This window comes from Danio rerio, chromosome 2, assembly GCF_049306965.1.
Source record: "Danio rerio strain Tuebingen ecotype United States chromosome 2, GRCz12tu, whole genome shotgun sequence".
NCBI classification, from domain to species: domain Eukaryota; kingdom Metazoa; phylum Chordata; class Actinopteri; order Cypriniformes; family Danionidae; genus Danio; species Danio rerio.
The window spans coordinates 47245140-47266089 of NC_133177.1; the positions used below are offsets into that span (position 1 = coordinate 47245140).

The 20950-nt window shown below is 38.0% G+C and overlaps 2 protein-coding genes across 8 annotated transcripts in view; both read right to left on the reverse strand.

Annotated features, from left to right (window-relative positions):
* The window catches only part of zeb1a (zinc finger E-box binding homeobox 1a), a 368188-nt gene that overhangs the window by 281199 nt on the left and 66039 nt on the right, over positions 1 to 20950 (reverse strand). The window lies entirely within an intron of this gene.
* cadm3 (cell adhesion molecule 3) overlaps positions 1 to 20950 on the reverse strand; it is a 139778-nt gene that overhangs the window by 42819 nt on the left and 76009 nt on the right. For all 7 annotated transcript variants that reach the window (XR_012389365.1, XR_012389364.1, XR_012389363.1 and 4 more), the window contains exons 3-4: positions 14568 to 14717; positions 7041 to 7193 (exon numbers count right to left, since the gene is read on the reverse strand). Coding sequence is in view for 4 of the 7 variants with exons in the window: in XM_073921121.1 (XP_073777222.1) it covers positions 7041 to 7193; positions 14568 to 14717 (303 nt within the window). In the remaining 3 variants the exon portion in view is untranslated. The remainder of the gene's footprint in view (positions 1 to 7040; positions 7194 to 14567; positions 14718 to 20950) is intronic.

The following is a 20950-nucleotide window of genomic DNA, read 5'->3' on the forward strand; positions in this document are numbered from 1 at the left end:
ATTTGACTGCGTTTAAATCAATTATGCAGATTTCCCCCCAAAAAACGTGGCAGAAAATGTGGAGAGGTGTGCAGGTTTGCGTAGGCTTGGTCACATCAAACATGCTTACACGGAGCCGCTGGTGCTATATTTTTTTAAAAGAGGTGAAGCACAGATGTCAGTTATCAATGACAAAATGTGAATCTGGGTGTTTAATCATGTTGGTTTGCAGCATGGCTTCAGAAGGCAGTTTTAATCAAATAATATACATTTATTCATTTTCCTTCAGCTTAGTCCCCTATTTATCAGGGGTTTTTACAGCGGAATGAACCGCCAACTTATCCAATATATGTTTTACACAGTAAATGCCCTTCTAGCTGCAACCCAGTACTGGGAAACATCCATACACACTCATTCAAACTCCTACACTACAGCCAATTATTCCACCTATACCGCATATCTTTGGACTGTAGGGAAAACCGGAGCACCCAAGGGAAACCCACGAGAACACGTGGAGAACATGCAAACTCCTCATAGAAATGCTAACTGACCCAACCGGGACTCAAATCAGCGACCTTCTTGTTGTGAGGTGACAGTGCTAACCACTGAGCCACCGTGTCGCCCATATCAAATAATATTTTACCACTTATTGCAATACCCATAATAAGGGATACTCACTCACTATCCTTCAGCTTATAACTCAGTTACAGCCTATAACTCAGTTTTTTGACCACACTCCGTTATTATTGTTCATTTATTAGTTTGCTGGAAATTAGAGCTGAATTTAGAAATAGTTTTGAAACAAATCTCTGCGCTTAACAAATAAAACTAATTATGTAGGCTAATTGATGTCATTAGGGGAGTGCCCAAAACTCTGTTTCCTTATCCACGAAAGAGAGAAAGAGAAAAAAATGAGTAAAGGCTGATTGGAGGAGGTTCATTCTTTATCCTCGTGCTGCAGATGGTCTGTTTAACTGTTTTGCTAGTGAAGTGTTTAGTTTTTCCACTTACAAAGTCTGCCATGTAAATAGCAAATGCACCATGGCGTGACGCAACTGACTCATAAAGGGATATGAGAGATAAGACTCTGAATGGTTTATTTTCAAATCACACCTATAACTCATTAAGAGAATAAGCTCAACCTTGTTAGACCATGCTCCGTGGCTTATAGCGTATTTTTCCGTCCTTAAAATAGCAAAAGTGCATTCGGACATGCCCTTAATGCTTTTGTGCCTTGCGCTTTAGACTTTGTGCCTAGATCATTAAAATAGAGCCCTTAATTTTGACTTATTTCTTTTGAAGGTGAAAAGAAAACAATATTTTTTACTTGATTGACCTTTTTCCTTGATCTATCTTTAGATATTTAGATTAGAAATGAGACAAAACAAAGTATGAAAAGCATTTGTTTTTTACACTGTAATTATTCGATTTCTGTACCTGAATACTGTTAGACTCCGTAGATAATCAAAAAACAGAGCTATCTGAACCATCTTGTGAAACTGTATTCATATTGAAATATTTATCAAATAAAAATAAAATATTGCAATATGAATATCGTGCAGCCCAGTATAATTGAGTACTGAACGAATACAGAGAACATGCCAAACTTCTCTGTGTGTGGAAAGCAAATGAAACTGTGAGATGTTCATCTAGGATGAGACAGTATTGTTTATACTGACATACTTTGATATTACAAATACATTTGAAAAATATTGATCGTATCACATCTTTTATTTAATGCCATGTCAGCTTCATTGACTATCTTCATGTCAAAGCGAATTCAGAATAATACTAATATTTGAAATATAAAGACAGAGGGAGCCGCTGTCAGATAAGAGCATGATCCACCTTTTCAACTTGAGATGTGCTTTATATTATTAAGCTCTTTAAATTCAATCATTCATAAATTCAAGCTACGCGTCTCACAATACTGTCAGTGCGTTTTCTTTAATGCATTTCCCTCAGCACACAACTTACATCCTGTATTTGGTTGTATACCTGTCTGTAAGTGTTACAAATTAATGCAAGCCTTTTCCATTTTACAGAAAAAATGATTCTGACAGCAAGCACATAAACAAGAACTGGTGCGCTCGTGTGCATCAAATAGATGAAGCAGATAAGAACAAAAGTGTGATAATTAATTCAAATATTTTTCTACATATTTTGCATCCAAGCATTTCAGCTTTTTTTCAGAAATTGCTGTGTATATGCTGCAACACTGACAGACTTTTTTTAAAGACAGTTTGTTCACTAAACCAGTTAAATAAAAAATAATACCAACAAAAATCATGGTTTGTTTTTTTCCCTGTAGCACTAAAAGCAAACCGCAATGTGACTTCTAAACAACAGTATGCATTGAACTGTCATTTTTGTGTACTGTTACACAAATATATATAGTCCGCAGTATATATACAGTATACTGCAGAGTGCTGTGGGCTTGGTGAGCTTTTCAGTGTGACCTTTCGGTCTGAATTGAATGTGAATAAAAATTTGATCAAAAGTGACTGTGCTGAGAAATTATGGCAAGTCGGGGCTCCAGAATAACATTTGAGAGCCACTAAATTTTGCAGATGGTGGCACTAACACCTGATTTGGTAGCATGGTACATGTAATATTAACATTATTCAATATATCAAGATTTGTCTCTGAGAAATGCACATTTGACAGCAGATTGAGAGTTGAGAGTAGTGGAAGTGTGAGACTTACTTTATGTTTCTATGACATTGTTATAAAAAATAAAAACCTCAAAGCACAGTAATATGATTTATTAACATTATTATATACATTTAAAACATTCGTATTATAACATAAGTTGATATTAACATCCCACTTTTCCTGCCAATGGCTCCTGTTGGTAAAACCATGCTAATTGCTGGTGATTTGTAGAATCAGGGTTCCCACTTTTTAGCCAAATATCAAAATACCTGACCTCACTGGCTAAAAAGTTGAATTTCCATCACAATCTCATGACAATTCGTAACATTGATTTAGTCGCAAAACTATATTAATTTATACGATCTCATTCATGTAAGACGTGTAAGACTGAACTCGTACGAATTAGCCACTAAACTGACAAAATGTAAAATACTTCTCGTGAGATCAGGCTGGATTTTCCTTGACATCTCATGAAAAACAGGCCACTGTTTTGCCTATATATTGAAGAGTGTAACTTCCACTGGGGAAATGGGAGACATGTTTCTCCCACTTTTCAAAATCCCCTTTGTATCTCCTTTATTTTTTTCAGATTTTTTATATGAGTGCCATGGATGGACAGAGAGAGTCTGTTTCTAATAACTTTGCATTCCAGCTCTAAAAATAACTCTGTGAAAGTTCTAATGAGCAGGTATGAGCAAACCTTAGGCAGCAGCAGAAGACGACTTTAATGACAACATGGATTCAGTATATTACCTCCGAATAATGATATTTTCCATTACGAAATATGTCTACACCTGCACTGTAAAACCCAACAGTCAACTTTACTAAATGAAATGAGTGTAGTTAACTCAGGATTTACTGAAATTTAATTCTACTAACTTGAAAAGAGTTTTGAACTCAGTGTTGAAGGTAATGAGTTAATTAAATACCTCATTATTTTAACTTAAATAGAGTAAGTTCACAGTACTCATAGATTAGTTTTTGAACTCAAATGGCTTGTTGCAATTGGTTTCCAATTTTGCAGATGTTCATTTAATGTTCAGTGCTTTGCGCTGCACAGACTAATAGTTTGGTTTTTATTTTACAATTAATAAAATGACATCAATATTTTCATATAGTTTCAATAGAATTTAATTTTCCTGATGCCAATCTGCAACTGATATTATAAAATTATGATTCAGCACACTTTTTTCTTTCTTTTTTCTTTTTTTTTAATTATTTTTCTTTATTTATTTTTTAGGTAAGTTTGAAATTAAATGTGTTTAATCAGCCTGTTTTAACCTTGTTTTTGTACAGCATAGTCCCTATATATGTGAATGCAGGTAATGGGATTTAAAATGAAAAAAATTTTCTTCAATTTAGTGTCCCCCACTTCTCAACCAAAGTTAAAGCCTGGTATTTTTAAATTATATATAATTGAAATAATATGCTAAAATAATAACACATTGAAATACCTTCAATTCATATTATGAGAACAATGATGGACAGATTTACCTTAGGTTTTGATTTAAATAAATCTGTTAATGTTGGTGCAAAGTGCTTCCTTCCCCAAGTTTGATAGCTCAATACTTGTTTTTATAAACATTACATTTAGCAATACATTTAGCATTAGCCAAAGCTCTTAAAATGTACTTTACCCTTAATGTTAGCTTTACTTACTAAGTACAGTCTGCTGACTGCATTTGACTTAAGTGACTGCCAGTTGATGAGCATATACGTATTAAAATGGACCTGAAAGTGGTCTAATCGGCATGCACAATCTTAAAATATGGAATTCATTCATTCATTTTCTTGTCGGCTTAGTCCCTTTATTAATCTGGGGTCGCCACAGCAGAATGAACCGCCAACTTATCCAGCAAGTTTTTACGCAGCGGATGCCCTTCCAGCCGCAACCCATCTCTGGGAAACCTCCACACACACATTCACACACACACACTCATACACTACGACCAATTTAGCCTACCCAATTCACCTGTACCGCATGTCTTTGGACTGTGGGGAAAACCGAAGCACCCGGAGGAAACCCACGCGAAGGCAGGGAGAACATGCAAACTCCACACAGAAACGCCAACTGAGGTTAGAACCAGCGACCCAGCGACCTTCTTGCTGTGAGGTGACATCGCTAACTACTGCGCCACTGCTTCGCCCAAATATGGAATAGAAAAAAGATATTTTGAAAAATGGAAAATAAAATTTAAAACATCAAATAAAAAATGCCTGATGTTCCATGACTTTTTAAGAAATTATGGGAAATGTGCAATAAAAAGCCTTCGGACATGTTCATTGTTGGACTGTGTTTTCAGCTGAATTCTACTGAGTATTTTGAAGAATGTCAGTGCTGTTTCATTTGGCTTCGAGCTAGAAGAAGTTGTATTTTTTTTATTAAACTCTTCTCGCTGGATTTCACTACATGTTAAATGCTGATGTTAATGACTGGTGCAGTGAAATGCATTTAGTCTGCTCATTGCTGTGTTTTCTTTTGTACCAAACTGATTCATGTGGTGCAAACTAGTATTCCACTTTTTCTACGCTCCTAGATGTATCTCACTCGCAACAGAATGTCATCGCTTATCAGTAGGTAAAACGGTTGCGGCACAAGCAGGACCTCTAACAAAACTTGGTAACACTGGCAGCAATAAAGGTCACAAAATGTCTGGAGCCTACAAGAAAACATTGATTTGCCATCACCCTACACACAAAAACAAACAAACAAACAGTGTAGTCTGACTTATAAACAAATAACTCTTATTTATCTGTCTGAATCAGACAGACAAATCATTCACCATAAGAACTCGCTGAACCTGCCAGCTACGCTGACCTCCAAAGCACCATTGCGAATGCATGATTTGAAAATTCAATGTTTTAATATTTAAATTTTAAATGTTTAACAGCAGGAACCATCAGTATCAGTCCCATGCCAGTGTTTGACTGAATGACAGCAATAGTTTAATTTTCTAATGGTGTCTGTTACATCACCATTTCAATAACTGGCCATTTGTGGTTAAGATCACTTTGAGAGTTTTCGTAATCATCTAATAGAAAAACCATGCTCTTAGAGGAGACAAAATATATTAATTGAAAGGCCATAAAAAAAAGGCACCCATGGTAGTCATAGATGTGTGAAGTGAAAGGATAGGGATGGATGGATGGACGGACGGACAGATGGACGGACAGACAGATAGATGATAGATAGATAGATAGATAGATAGATAGATAGATAGATAGATAGATAGATAGATAGATAGATAGATAGATAGATAGATAGATAGATAGATGGATGGATGGATGGATGGATGGATGGATGGATGGATGGATGGACGGATGGATGGACGGATGGATGGACGGATGGAAAGATGATGGATGGATGGATGGATGGATGGATGGATGGATGGATGGATATGTATATAGGTATAGAATAGATAAAACAACAGACAAAGAATCCAATGGCAAACTGATAAACAGAACGACAGAATGATAATAGAACGACAGATGGATGGATGGATGGATGGATGGATGGATGGATGGATGGATGGATGGATGACAATGGCAGACACTGATAGAACAATATACAGCAATATAATCAAATGATTAATTAAATGACAATGATTGGAAAGATAGATGAATGGATAGATGGATGGATGAATGGATAGATAGGTATAGAATAGATATGATAATGATAAATAGAACGACGGATGGAGAAATGAATGGATAATGACAATGGTAGACACTAATAGAACAATAGACAACAATATATTCAAATGACAGGATGGATGGATGGAAAGATGATGGATGGATGGATGGATGGATGGATGGATGGATGGATGGATGGAAGGATGGATGGATGGATGGATGGATGGATGGATGGATGGATGGATGGATGGATGGATGGATGGATGGATAGATAGATAGATAGATAGATAGATAGATAGATAGAAAGAAAGATAGATAGATAGATAGATAGATAGATAGATAGATAGATAGATAGATAGATAGATAGATAGATAGATAGATAGATAGATAGATAGATAGATAGATAGATAGATAGATAGATAGATAGATAGATAGATAGATAGATAGATAGAGAACCTTGTCTCTGTGTACATGCTCTCATAATTACACAAATAATGTCCACTGAATTGGCATTTTGGCCAAATTTTGTTGTTTTTATCTTAAAGTACTGGATGAATCAATTTTACGATTTATGTAAAGTAAAAATAAATAAATAAATAACCACAAATAGATATTGGAATTGGCCTGTTGCTTATAAACAAATCGGCAATCGGAATGAGCACATCACTACTTACAGGCTTGATGTACTGTAGCAATAGCAATTTCTACTGACAGCTCCCACTCTGAGAGAAAAGGCACACACACACACACACACACACACACACATACACACTTACCGAGTACAGTAACTGTGGCTCGTGCGGTCCGTACAGGCATGGTAAAAATGGAACAGGTATATTCTCCATCATCTGACAGCTGAACATCCCCGATGGTGATTATCAGCTCCGTGGCCGTGGACTTTACCAACTGGATACGGTTATCTCTCAGTGCTGAAAAAGACAGAACCGATAAGAGGAACACATACACTACATAGGTGCCGTACATTACAAGTTTTAGCATTTTATTTCCCTCCCCTGAAGTCGGCTGATAACACAAGTCAAAATATCTGGCAGCAAAACCATTGTGATTTAGATTTATGTGATTGCTTTCCACCATCTCTCTCTGTAACATTTACATTTCCTTGCTGTATCACAAGCAAAACGACGACAGCAACAACAAAACAGAACATAAGCAGTCTTATCTGTACAAACCCCATGCACACAATGTTCCAATGCCTCTGAGATCCAATTAAAGTGTGGGTTTTTTTTAAGTACACCCCTTAGTTTGAAAGGTCAGATCAGATTTCAAAGCTCTTTTTTTTCATTTATTATTCAGCAATGTGACGTTTACAACATCATGCAGAGTGCGCAATATTGTCTGATCCAAATACTTTCCTTTTTGCTTGCATCTAGCGAGCCATGTGATGTTCACCATGTAGTGAACAGCGTAACGAGTCAGCAGTTTTGGAAAGTGTACTGTATGCATGAATGCATTAAACGCCTCTGTTCTCTTCCAGATCTGGTGAGTTCAGCAGCACAGAGAGATGACAGACACGAGAACAGGCAAACTTTCCAGTTCTCCGTGCTCTCTTTCTACTGACAGCTACTCTTAGTTGTTGTATGAGAAAGTCTCTTGGCATCGTGCTGATGCTGACATTATTACTATAGCAACCCTTGTAGATACACTGGATATTGACTACACGGATTCCACCCAGAGAGATGACAGTGCAGACCCTCAGGCTTCAGATTAGGTTTGTGTTCAACCAAGCCTTGTAATGTACATTTAGGAATCTATTATGTAAATGACAGACGTTCTGATTGGCTAACAGTATTGTTCATTAGAGCAAGCCAAGCGGATGAGCATTGAACAATCATGTTAAAGTGCTCAGGGATCAACCATTCTTAAAATGGGTTAAAATGTATTATTTTACATCTTACAGGAGAAAGCTAATTTCCTAATTTCCACTTTGAAATAAGATAAAATATAAATAAAAAATGTCTCTAAGCTTTAATGTCATCTATATGCTAATATAGATTTATATGCTATGCTTTCAAAAAAGTTAACTTCTGAGAGATTTATATATTTAAATATACAGTCTCTCTCTTTTATGGTTTTCACCACTGATTAATAAATAAAAAAGGAAATTCTGACTTTTTGATCAGAAAGCTGTTTTATTTTATTGTGTTTTATTATGTTTTATTCTCAACATTAAAATAAAATATCTCACAATTCTGACATTATATATATATATATATATATATATATATATATATATATATATATATATATATATATATATATAATATAATATCACAAGAGTAGCAGTGTGATATGGCTGTTTATTGGCACTAGTGGGAGCAGTGCATTGCCGAGTGCCTTTGTCTCCCACCAGTGACGATATACAGCCACATTGCACTGCTGCGAGTGTGATAATGTGTTTATATAACAGCTTAACAGCATAATCGTGTATATCAAAAAGAAAGTTAAATACGGAGAGTCTCAAAACCTTTTTGTAAGAGGAACTACTTTCTTCCACCATTCATTCACATCTGCAAACAGTTAAAGTCAAAATTATTAGCCCCCCTCAATTATTATCCCCCTGTAACGGAGAGCAGATTTTTTTTCAACACATTTGTAATCATAATATTTTTTATAACTCATTTCTAATAATGATTTATTTTATTTTTGCCATGATGACAGTAGATAATATTTTCCTACGTATTTTTCAAGACACTTCTATACAGCTTAAAGTAACATTTAAAGGCTTAAGTTAATTAGGTTAACTAGGCAGGTTAAAGTAATTAGGCAAGTTATTGTATAATGATGGTTTGTTCTGTAGACTATCGAAAAAAATAGCTTTAAGGGACTAATAATTTTGTCCATAAAATGGTATTTTAAAAATTAAAAACTGCTTTTATTCTAGCCGAAATAAAACAAATAAGACTTTCTCCAGAAGAAAAAATATTATCAGACATACTCCGGAAAAACTCAGGATTTTCATAGCGTAAGATTTAAACTACAGCTGAACAAATCATCACAGAACAGATAAGTCGATCTCTCTCTTATATTTTGTAGTGCTGTATTTATACTATAGTAATCTGCTAGTGGTTACTTTGCTTTGGCTATTTCAGGGTTAATTATTGTGATCTCCTAATTGATGGCGTTACATGCCAATCAAACTTCTAATCTTAAATAGTTAGCAAAATCACCAGCTTTGTCATCATTTGACATTATGCTAGAGAATCATTCAAATGATATAATTCAAATAATATAATAAAATACTTAGTTAAGCCTTTAAATATCATAATAAATAATAGCTCTAAGGTGACGTGTGTGAAGTAGCAACGGCTTCTGCTGTTCTGACGTCAGCTGCAGATGTGAAAGAATGGTGGATGAAAGTAGTTCCTCTTACAAAAGGCTTTTTGAGACTCTGTGTTTTTGATATACACGATTATGTTATCGAACTGTTGTATAAATGGAATATCACACTCGTAGCAGTGCGATATGGTTGTATACCATCATGGTGGGACACTAAGGTCATACTCACACTAGGTACAGTTGCCTCGAACCGGGCCAAAGCACGCTTGTCCCCCCTCCCGTCTCCCCCGACGGCCCGCACTCACACCACAAATGGGCCTCGGCACGCTTACGTCATCGCTGCTGCGCTGTTCAGTGAGAAGCACTCTCTCACTCAGCAGCACAGTGGAGATTTCTTTAGGTACATGTATATCGTTTCAGTCGTTTGTTATGCAGTGACATGCAGTCAAATATTTCACCAAACAGTCCTTAGGGATGCGGTGACACGCAGTCAGATATTTCGCCGAACAGATCCGCCACTTTTGGCGCTCATAAACAATCATAAAGCTCTCGTGCTGCAGGAATGAGGAGGTCTGCTGAAGCCGCGCAGCTGTCGTGCTGTGAGAAGTTGTCGTCTTTAATAAACTACGGCAGTTTGCATTCACTGAACAGTAAGAATGATTAATAAATCTATATGAAACAGTCCTTTAAAAGTCACGTCTCGCTTTCAGTTTCGGGCTTCGGCGCGTTTTGCACTCACACACAAGCTTACAGTGCCAAAGCCCAAGTGAACCGCGCTCAGGCACACCTCTTCCAACCGGCCAGGGCCGGCCAAGTAAACCGTGCTTGAGCCCGATTCAGCGCACTCACACTTCTCAAACGATCCGGGAAACGGGCCACGGCACGGTACGGATGGCATAGTGTGAATAGGCCCTAAGGCACTCAGCCTGCAGCCTCGAACCAATGCACACATCCCACCAGTGCTGATATACAGCCATATCGCACTGCTACGAGTATTTTATTTCTGGTAAGTTTTTAGAAAACAATTATATTTTATTTTAATGTAAATTTATTTTAAATAACAGCACTGTCATCTTCATGACTCATCATGCACTTTACAGATTTTGTCCAATCGGTTGCTCTGAATGAGAAAGCCCCTCCCCCGTCTGTGTTTGTCTGACCCAACAGGCTGGCAATGATGGGGAAAACTTGTCTGAAAAGTTATTATTTTTGCTAATGGTGCAGAAATCACACACTTCACCTTTGAACAAAAGGAGAACTTGTGTCTAAAGCAGATTTACAGTAAATGTGTGTGTGCGCGCGCTTCATGCTTTATCAGTAAGTGAAGGGCACTTAATTTGTCTTCATCAGCTGCTGTTCCTCTGTCCTCCATCCTGCTCTTTCATGCACACACTCCTCCTTTGTCATTCCTCACTTTATCTCTCTTCGCTCATCCACCCATCCATCGTCCCCCCACACTAATCTGTTCATCTCTTCACACTTGTGTGCTACTGTTCACCTTTAACTGAGCTCTCGTTTCCACACTGCTAAAAATCCGTATTTGGCTTTCCAAATATCCAAGCATCCTTCAAACGAGATAAATGTACTTGAGAAGCAAAATTGTGTGAGATAATGAGATTTGTTTTCAAAGAATTTATCACGAATTGAGTTTATTTCTCACCGCTAATTGTTTTTTGTCCTGTTTTAAGCATAGACCACACTAAATTCAGATTGACTGCAATTGGGACAGACGAATGGACTTAATTGGAAACTCTTCCTCCGTATATAAAGAACATTTATATCGCTTTAAGGTGCCACATTTGTGTCTGCATTTCTCTTCTCCCCTCTTTTAACGCTCCATCCATCCTTTTCATTCAATAGACTGTTTTCTATTTCTGCTTCTTCACGGTGCTCTCTTGTCGCCTTCTTTTGTTTTCCTCTTTAATCAGGTCACCCCTCCATTCTCTCTCTCTCTCCATCACCTCGTTTTCTGTTATCACGGAGCCACCTGTTTGTTTTTAGGGTGATATTAATGTTTCAGCAAGGTGTCTCGCGCATTCTTTCTTGTGTTCGGTGTTGAGGGACTAAGAGCTCTGGGAAAATCTCTAAGGAAGGGTCCGACGAAAATCAATTTCCTGTTCGGAGCGAAATGGCAAGTAATTGCAATCACAGACTACAGACTTAAAAGCGATTGAGCAAAAGAGAGGTCATAAAATGTCCATTTGCTAAAGTCAATGTGAATCGCCGCTTACAACCCGCTTTATCTGTAATTTGACACCTTTTTTTGGTGTGTGTGTGTGTGCGGCAAACTAGATAGTCTACTAAAATATATAAATAAATGTACTTAAATGCTTATTGGATTTTGAAAAAGAGAGATTAGTAAACAGGATTCAGCGTGACCAAATGAGAGTTTGCTACTCAATAAATAAATGACTTTCCTTTTCACATAACTGCTTCAGAAGAGAGTTTAAAACATGTAGACCTCTCATATTTTTGGAGCCATAGGCAGCTTCAGCTCTTTTTCACTTTTATAGACAAATTGAAGCTGTGATGGAAAAGAGCTTGCCAGGACATGGAACACAACATCTTCGTTTGCGGTTCAGGTAGAGACCAAACTAAACAGTATACATTCTATATATATAGTATACTCATTATAAAGAAGCAGAGACTTAAAATTTTGATCAAAGCTACACTCACTGGACGCTTTTTTAGGTACTGTACACCTTACTAGTACCGGATTGTACCCACTTTTGCCTTCAGAAATGCCTTAATCCTTCATGGCATAGATTCAACAAGATACTGGAAACATTCCTTAGAGATTTTGGTCCATATTGACATGATAGCGTCACACAGTTGATCCATGATGCAAATCTCCTATTCCACCACATCCCAAAGGTGCTCTATTGGATTGAGCTCTGGTGACTGTGAAGGCCATTTGAGTACAGTGAACTCATTGTCATGTTTAAGTAACCAGTCTGAGAGATGAATCGCTCTTTATGACATGGTGCGTTATCCTGCTGGAAGAAGCGATCAGAAGATGGGTACACTGAGGTCATAAAGAGATGGACATGGTCAGCAACAATACTCAGGTAGGTTGTGGTGTTGACACAATGCTCAATTGGTACTAATGAGCCCAAAGTGTGCCAAGAAAATATCCTCCACACCATTACACCATCACCACCATACTGAACCATTGATTCACGGCAGGATGGAGCCATACTTTCATGTTGTCGATGTCAAATTCTGACCATACCATCCAAATGTTGCAGCAGAAATTGAGACTCATCAGACCAGGCAACATTTTTTCAATCTTCTATTGTCCAACCTTGGTGAGCCTGTATGAATTGTAGATTCAGTTTCCTGTTCTCAGCTGACAGGAGTTGTACCCAGTTTCTGAAATATTCAGACTAGCCCTTCTGGCACCAACAACCATGCCACATTCAAAGACACTTAAATCACCTTTCTTTCCCATTCTGATGCTCGGTTTGAACTGCAGCAGGTCGTTTTTACCATGTCTATATGCTTAAATGCATTGAGTTGCTGCCATGTGATTGGCTGATTAGAAATCTGCGTTAACAAGCAGTTGGACAGGTGTACCTAAAAAAAGAGGCCAGTGAGTGTATATCCCCTATAAGGATTATGAGCCGATTACCTCAGGCAGGAGTAGTTATTTTCGAAAAATATTTATTTATATGAATAATTAAAAAATAGAAAATTATTTATTATTATTTAAAATGAGGTGAAACAACACAATTCTTTTTTTTTGGGGGGGGGGGGGGGGGTGGCAACTTAACTGTTTTATGTTCAATCCACTTAAATTTGAAACAATTATTAGATTAACTTAATTTGTGGAACCCATCATTTATTTACAGTGTTCCAGTTAAGTAAGTATAAACTTTAATTTATTCAATTATCAATTCAATTATTTCTTAGTGGGAAGGGTGGGTGTTTTATGGAATGCATTTTGTACATGCTTATATATTATTGATAGCTGTTTTGTTACTAAAATGTACTGTCAATCCACTCTATTTATTGCCTAAGAAAAAAAAAAGATATGGCATTTGAGCCAAACATTACAGTAGTAAACGATAGTATTTTCAATTCATATGAGCCTGAATGCACAAACATTGAAAGAATTCTTATGGAGTAATTTGCTAATTAAAAACAGGATCTTATCATGTCGCAGTGATGATGCAGTGCTTTCTAACGTCTTTAGAGGACAGCCTGAAGTTCAATCAATCGAAACTGGATCTCAGGTAGGTGGCTATAATGGTTAGGGACTACGAGTAAAGACCAATCAGGGACTGTTTTACACTTTGAAACTGATTGATTGCTTAGACTCCCAGCCATATAATTCACTATAGAATAGAAGCGCACAACTGGAAGATCAATGTTCATCCACCAGGATCTTTTTACGTCTTACATTCATTCTTGTATTTGAGTATCTTCATACATGCATGATTTTTCGGTCACACTTTATCTTTGTGTACAATTCTGACTACTAACAAACTATTAGCTATGACTTTTAGCTCAATAAATATGTATAAAATTTAAACTGTAATGGAAAAGAGCAGCCAGGACATGCTACAAAACATCTTTGTTTGTGTTTCAGGTAGAGACCAAACTAAATATGGTACATGTAAACAGTTTACATACTATACAGTATACACACTATAAAGAAGCAGAACGTTAAAATTATTTGTGATCAATGCTATACTCGCCAGCCACTTTATTAGGTACACCTTACTAGTACCGGATGGACCATTTTTTGCTTTAAAGAACTGCCCTAATCCCTCATGGCATAGATTCAACAAGGTACTGGAAATATTCCTCAGAGATTTTGCTTCATATTGACATGAAAGCATCATGCAGTTGCTGCAGATTTTGTTAACCATAATTTGATAAGGGGGAACCAGCCATCATATTGAGTGGGTTATTGCCAGCCTTGTCCTTATGCATCCTCACCAGCTTTATAAGAACACGAGGGTCAGTAGATTACAGTAGGTTTTAAAATAGGTGAGACCCACCTCTTTTCTCTCCGAAGTACAGGGTCTGCTGGGCCGTGTTGGACCACTGGAGGGAGGAGTTATCATTTTCCTTCACGCCGCAGGTCAGGGTTACCACCCCGCCCACTGCCACCGTCTCATCTTGGGTCACCGGCTGAAAGGGGTCATCATCTGGGCAACAGGACAGAGGTAAATGAGCAGATATTAGAGTAAAAAAAAACAAGATGACATCATGAAATGAGATATAGTTAGAGACGGAGGGAGAAGGAGACAGGGAGAAAATGAGAGCGAGACTTAGGTGAAAATTAGATGCTTCGTCCCCATCATCATGATCTTTGAGAGCAGCGCTGTGTATTTCTTGATGAGAAAAAAAAAAATGAAAATAGCATCATTATCATTGCCTCCACCTCACACTGCAGGAGTCGCCAGAAAAGAAAATCAAAGACCACAATTTGCAAGAAAAGATAGAGGAATGAAATTGAACAGGTATGATGACTATTAAAATATGTGACATATGCTGATCTTTACAAGCTTGTAAAGTGAAACAACACACTTTAACAGATGATATGAAATTAGTGTTTACAAAAACTCATATCTAATATTTATGAGCTTTAAGAGGAATAAAAGCGACACGGTGGCGTAGTGGGTAGCGCTGTTGCCTCACAGCAAGAAGGTTGCTGGTTTGAGTCCCGGCTGGGTCAGTTGGCATTTCTGTATGGAGTTTGCATGTTCTCCCCGTGTTCACGTGGGTTTCCTTCGTGTGCTCCGGTTTCCCCCACAGTTCAAAGACATGCGCTATGGGTGAATTGGGTCAGCTTAATTGTCCGTAGTGTATGTGTGTAGGTACTGGTCCTCCAGGTTGAGGGTTGAGCGTTTTTGCTAACAACCCACGTCATAAAATCTAGATGTTACGAAACACCAATATGGTGTGGCTAAATATCATCTTCGATATATAAAAAAGCCCTGGGAGTAAGTAAGTAAGGCGTATAAGTATGACATTTTGGCATGTTCGTGGTCTACGTTATGTATGATACAGACAACTGAAACAAATCATCTGACTTATACTATGACCTTAAATAAATAAATATGTCTTAAATATAAATACAATTTAAATTGTATCTGCACTGTGGTGGATACAAAAACAAGACTTAGCAATGCAACCGCCAGGAAACCAGTCAGAACACCCTAGTAGCTGCCTGAGAAGAGGCTGAGCATGACTCAGAACTCCTTCGCAAACATATAGCAACACCCTGATGATTAGCCCAAAATATACTCTACCAACATCATATGGCAACACCCATTCACAACAACCATTCACAACAATCTGGCAATTGCAGAGTAACACAATCTGCAACCCCCACAGCAGCTAAGCAAATGCACCACAACACCATGAGAATGACCTAGAATGCCCTGGCAACTGCACATCACCACCCTGACAACAAACCAGAAAATACTAGCAACTGCACAGCAACACCCTGACAACAAACCAGAAAATACTAGCAACTCCACAGCAACACCCTGGCAACCCCTCATATAACAACCAAGCAACTGGATACTATCCTGAGAACCATTCAGAATACCCTAGAAATGACACACCAACCCCCTTGGCAAGCACCAAGCACAGCCATTCTAGAATTATGACATTATGGTAGGATTTGTGAAGCCAAATACTACTTACTTTTTAAAACCATCATCAAGTTTTGTGGTTTTATATAGGCTGCGTACTGTTAGTGGAGATTAGGGTTTGAGGCAAACCATGTAAAGCCCTTCAGGCATCTAACAGATGACAACTTAACTCATTATATTGGAAATGTGTCTGTGGGTCTCTGGGTGTGTGTGTGTGTGTGTGTGTGTGTGTGTGTGTGTGTGTGTGTGTGTGTGTGTGCATAAAGGCCAGATGTAATGCCAGTGTGAGTCTAGCTGTATGATAATTCAGCCCTGGGCGGCCCATGCTCCACTTTACCCAATAATTACCACTTAGGTTATAATCGATGACCTTTTTAATGCTGACCGGTGCTGGATGAACTCTGGGCGAAGTGCTGTCTGAATGTTAGGCTAATGGAAGCTTGAATGGAGCGCTAATGCTTAGTGAATGCTGGGCAAATGCTGGCTTGGCGCTGGCCAAGCTTTGGACTGGAAGAGATTAAAGGCGAGCAGAACTTGGCTGATTGTTGGGTGTATGCTGGATGAATGGCGGGACAAATATTGCTAATTGCAAGACTAACATTGGCTGAAGACTGGGTTAATCTTGGCCTGATGCTGATAACACACTAGCCTAATGATACTCGCTTTTGTCGATCTCAATCTTGGATTGATTCAGGCTAAACGCTGGCTTAATTCTAGCCTGATGTTTTGCTAGCGTTGGGATTAACCTACTCAATTGCAGGCCAAATGGCGGCTTTCTGCGGGCAAATATGTGGGACAAACGCAGGTGCGCTGGGCAAGTGTGAAGCGTGGTCGAACTCAGCCTGATTAGCCTAAAAGGCTTTAACGAGACGCTGCTTTTAAAAATAGAGCCGGGGCAGAAGGGATGAGAAAAGACTAAGTCTCAGCATCTACATCGCTGAACATCTGGCTATGTATGTGCGTTGATGTTAAAACCTCCGGCGCTCTCAAAACCAACACAGTGCTAGAATTAGAGTCAGATCTTCAACCCAATGAACCTATGCCAAAATATAATAGGCTAAAATTAGCCTTTAGCTTTAGCACACATGGTGCAGGCTACTTATCGGCAACCAATTAAAGCGGTGTTAGCAGTTAATATGCGATTAGTGGGTCACATACGCGCTCTCTCTCTGCAGTGGACAACTGCTGCAGGGGGCACTTACTGAGACTCTCAAAATGGCATCTGATCCATTTAACTGGTTATGTCAGGACACTGACTCGACTCTAATCACTGAGTGGATGGACTGAAGAGGAGATTGAGGGAGAGAGAATATGGGTGAATTCAATTTCATAGTGAACACCACTGTGTCCTGCTCACTCCAAAGGGCAGAGCACTTAAAGTGAGTACTCGGAGGGGTGCAGGGCGTTACTGTCTCATTTGTGCATGGAACACTTTACACAAATGTCACTGCTATTTTATGTTGAACCATGAAGTTACCTTAATAATGTACACATTCCAATTTAAAAGATGCTTTGCCTGAAAACTAAAAATCCCATCATGTCCTTACCGAAAACAAATACAGATACAAATACAACTGTCTATATACATTACAAAAAACACTGTGATATTGCTTTTAAAAAAAATATTGTGAGTTCAGATTTCAGAGTTAATTTAATTAGCCTCATTAATTTAGTTGTTAAAAATGTACAATTATTTATTAAATTATTGATAAACATGTTTAGGGTCACCACCAAGTGACTGTAAATGTGTATAAATCAAACATATACACTTGGAGCTACTTTGAAATCCATGTTTCTCTGTAAATTAAGGTAGCATACCAAAGAAGTGAATGGCAAACTTAATTTTGAACCCCTCTATAGTGGATTAGTCTGTAAATACATCTGTCATGATCACCAGCGATCTAGGCTTTGCAGATCACTGGAAAACATTCATGATCACCCGGACTACAATTTTGCCACTATATGAACTACAATCCTAGAAGTTCATTGCAATCACTCATGCCACAGCTGACATTCATCTGGACACTGACACACACACAGCTGGTAACTCATCATGGACTGATTAACTAAACTATACATTCACCTCTCAAGCACACACACATTGCTGAGTCTTGTTTTTCTTTGTAAAGCATTATTAATCATTTTCCCTGTTTATCCTGCTTTGGTTTTGATCTTTGCATTGTTTATTGTTCCTGGCAATTCCTTGCTGCCTGTCCTGAACTTTTGCAGTTTTTGCTGTTTGTATCTATCAACCATTGCCTGTCTGACTACTCTTATTAATAAACTGCACGTGTATCCTCAACTCCTCAATGTTACAACATCACTGTACAGTTTTAATTAACATTTACATTAAGATCTGCAGCTGTGGATGCCAGGATTTTACAGTTTAAAAATACAGTAGATAAACCTTAAAATGAATACCTTAGGATTCATATTAAAACTATCGTCTTTTATTAATTGTACCTTTGTTACAGAAACCCCACCAAAGGCAGATGGTGATAAGACAGTCAAATGATGAGCTAGTGCTCATCACAAACAGCTTATACACAGGTAGAGAAGCATGCTAATATATACTGTGGAAGGTGCTTAGTGTCATTCACACAACTACTAAACACCATCACGACAACAACACATGTGACACTAAAGAAATGCAACAAACATTATTTATCATTATTAGATGTACTGTAACATAAAACTCTAATGTACAGTACATCAATGATGACAAAAAAAACTAAAAAGAGTCACAGCAATGTCAAAGTAAACTATAAAGTGTCAAATAGGGAATTCTGGGAAAGTCACGTTTACTGTAATTAACGACATGCAAGACAATACCATATAAGATTTACCATATACCAAAAGTAAATAGTTTTATAGGGCCCTGTGAACAATATTTCATTTATTTCCAGATTCAATTTTGAAGGTTAAAGTTTAATTAATCCAAAAAGTAGTTTATTAAAATCTTGAAACCTACAATTTTAACAATTTTGCAAATATTCCATTTTGCAATTCATAGAATTACATATCAGAGTTTATTAAGATGTATTTGATTAAGGAAAAGCTACCTCACAAACAGGCCAGGTGGTCAAATGTCCAAATTGAGAGAGAGAGGGGCAGAGATGGAGTTTTACAGCATTTCTCCGTAGTAAAATAGCGGCTCGTGTGCTGTGCCGCCTTCATTGTAGTAAGAGCATTGTTTCCTCACCCTCGACTCCTTTGCCATAGTATTGCGACATCGCGCATAGGAGATAAGTGACATCAGTACGTAATAACCGGTTATGATCTATTATTGAACCGATATCAATAAGTTTGACATGCCCAGTAACGAGTAATGATGCAGCACATAAAAAATCTAGCTGAGTAAAAGTATTAAAATCATAGAAAATATGTATTTAAGTAAAAGTGGAAGTAGGAGGGAAAAAAAACAATTCTCCAGTAGAGTACAGATACAGCCTTTTAGTACTCAAGAACAGTAGTAAAGTAGTTTTACTTCGTTACTATACATCTCTGCGTATGTCTGGCTACATAATTTGTGATCTCCAGAAACGTATATAAGGCTATGTTTTCAGAATGAGCCTATGTTGAAAAAAATACTGACTCAGTGACCGACCAGGACAAAATATTGTTTCAAATGGCTAAAAATGTCAATAAAAGTTACTTCACCAAACTTTTCAACATTAAAATATGTTGGACCAGAGATTAGAAGCCCCATAATGCAATTCAAAAGTGTAAATAAGCAGAAAACATCGGTGAACCACAAACTACAGAAGCTCCTAATTAACGGATATTTTTTACAGTGAACAAAAGACATGAAAAGAGCTTTCCTCCTTCCTCAGAGGAGCTGATAAGCAGATATTTATGTAACTGTGCATGATCGTACGGTTAGTTAGAATTTATAATTCACATTTAGCATTGTTCTTCCTGCTGTCTGAGGCTCAGCGACCCATTTTTGGGTCACGACCCAGCAGACTAGAAGCACTGCCTTTGCATACACACACACACACACGCATGCATGCGCGCACACACACACACACACACACACACACACACACACACACACACACACACACACACACACACACACACACACACAAACACAAACACAAACACACACACAAACACACACACAAACACACACACACACACACACACACACACACAAACACAAACACACACACACAAGCACACGCACACACACGCACACACACACACACAGACACAACATGCTGATTTAAAAACACACCGACAGTGTCATTTTCTCTCTCTTTTTCTTTCAGTAGGTGTCTCTCGCTCACAAACACAAATGTGTGAGGGTGTTGAAAAAGCACACAGCCTATATTTAAAGCAGCATCGTTTACACCCTCCTCACATAGACGAGAGAGCCGAGAGAGAGGACGGCTGCTGAAAAGAGACAAAAGCGAAAGATAACAGATAAACAGATGAATACGGAGAAAGACTGACCAAGAAAAGCCAAAAGGAAAGACAGAAGAGAGAAATAAACGAGGGAGGGAGGAGATGAGTGTTTGTATGTGAGAGATAACGCAGGTTGAAGTGTAATAAATACTGTCCAAAAACAGACAGTGAAAAATAACCCCTTCGTCTCTCCGTTTCCCTCTTCTCTCTCTCCATCTGTGCTTTCACTTCTTCTCTCCTTCTCCTCCTTCCCTCCATCTGTTTCTCTCCGTCTCTCCATATTTTCCCTGTGGTATTGTGTCACCTCTTTGCCCTCTCCCTTCGTCTCTCTGCCTCTGTTTCCTCCGCTGCATATGTAGATGTCTACT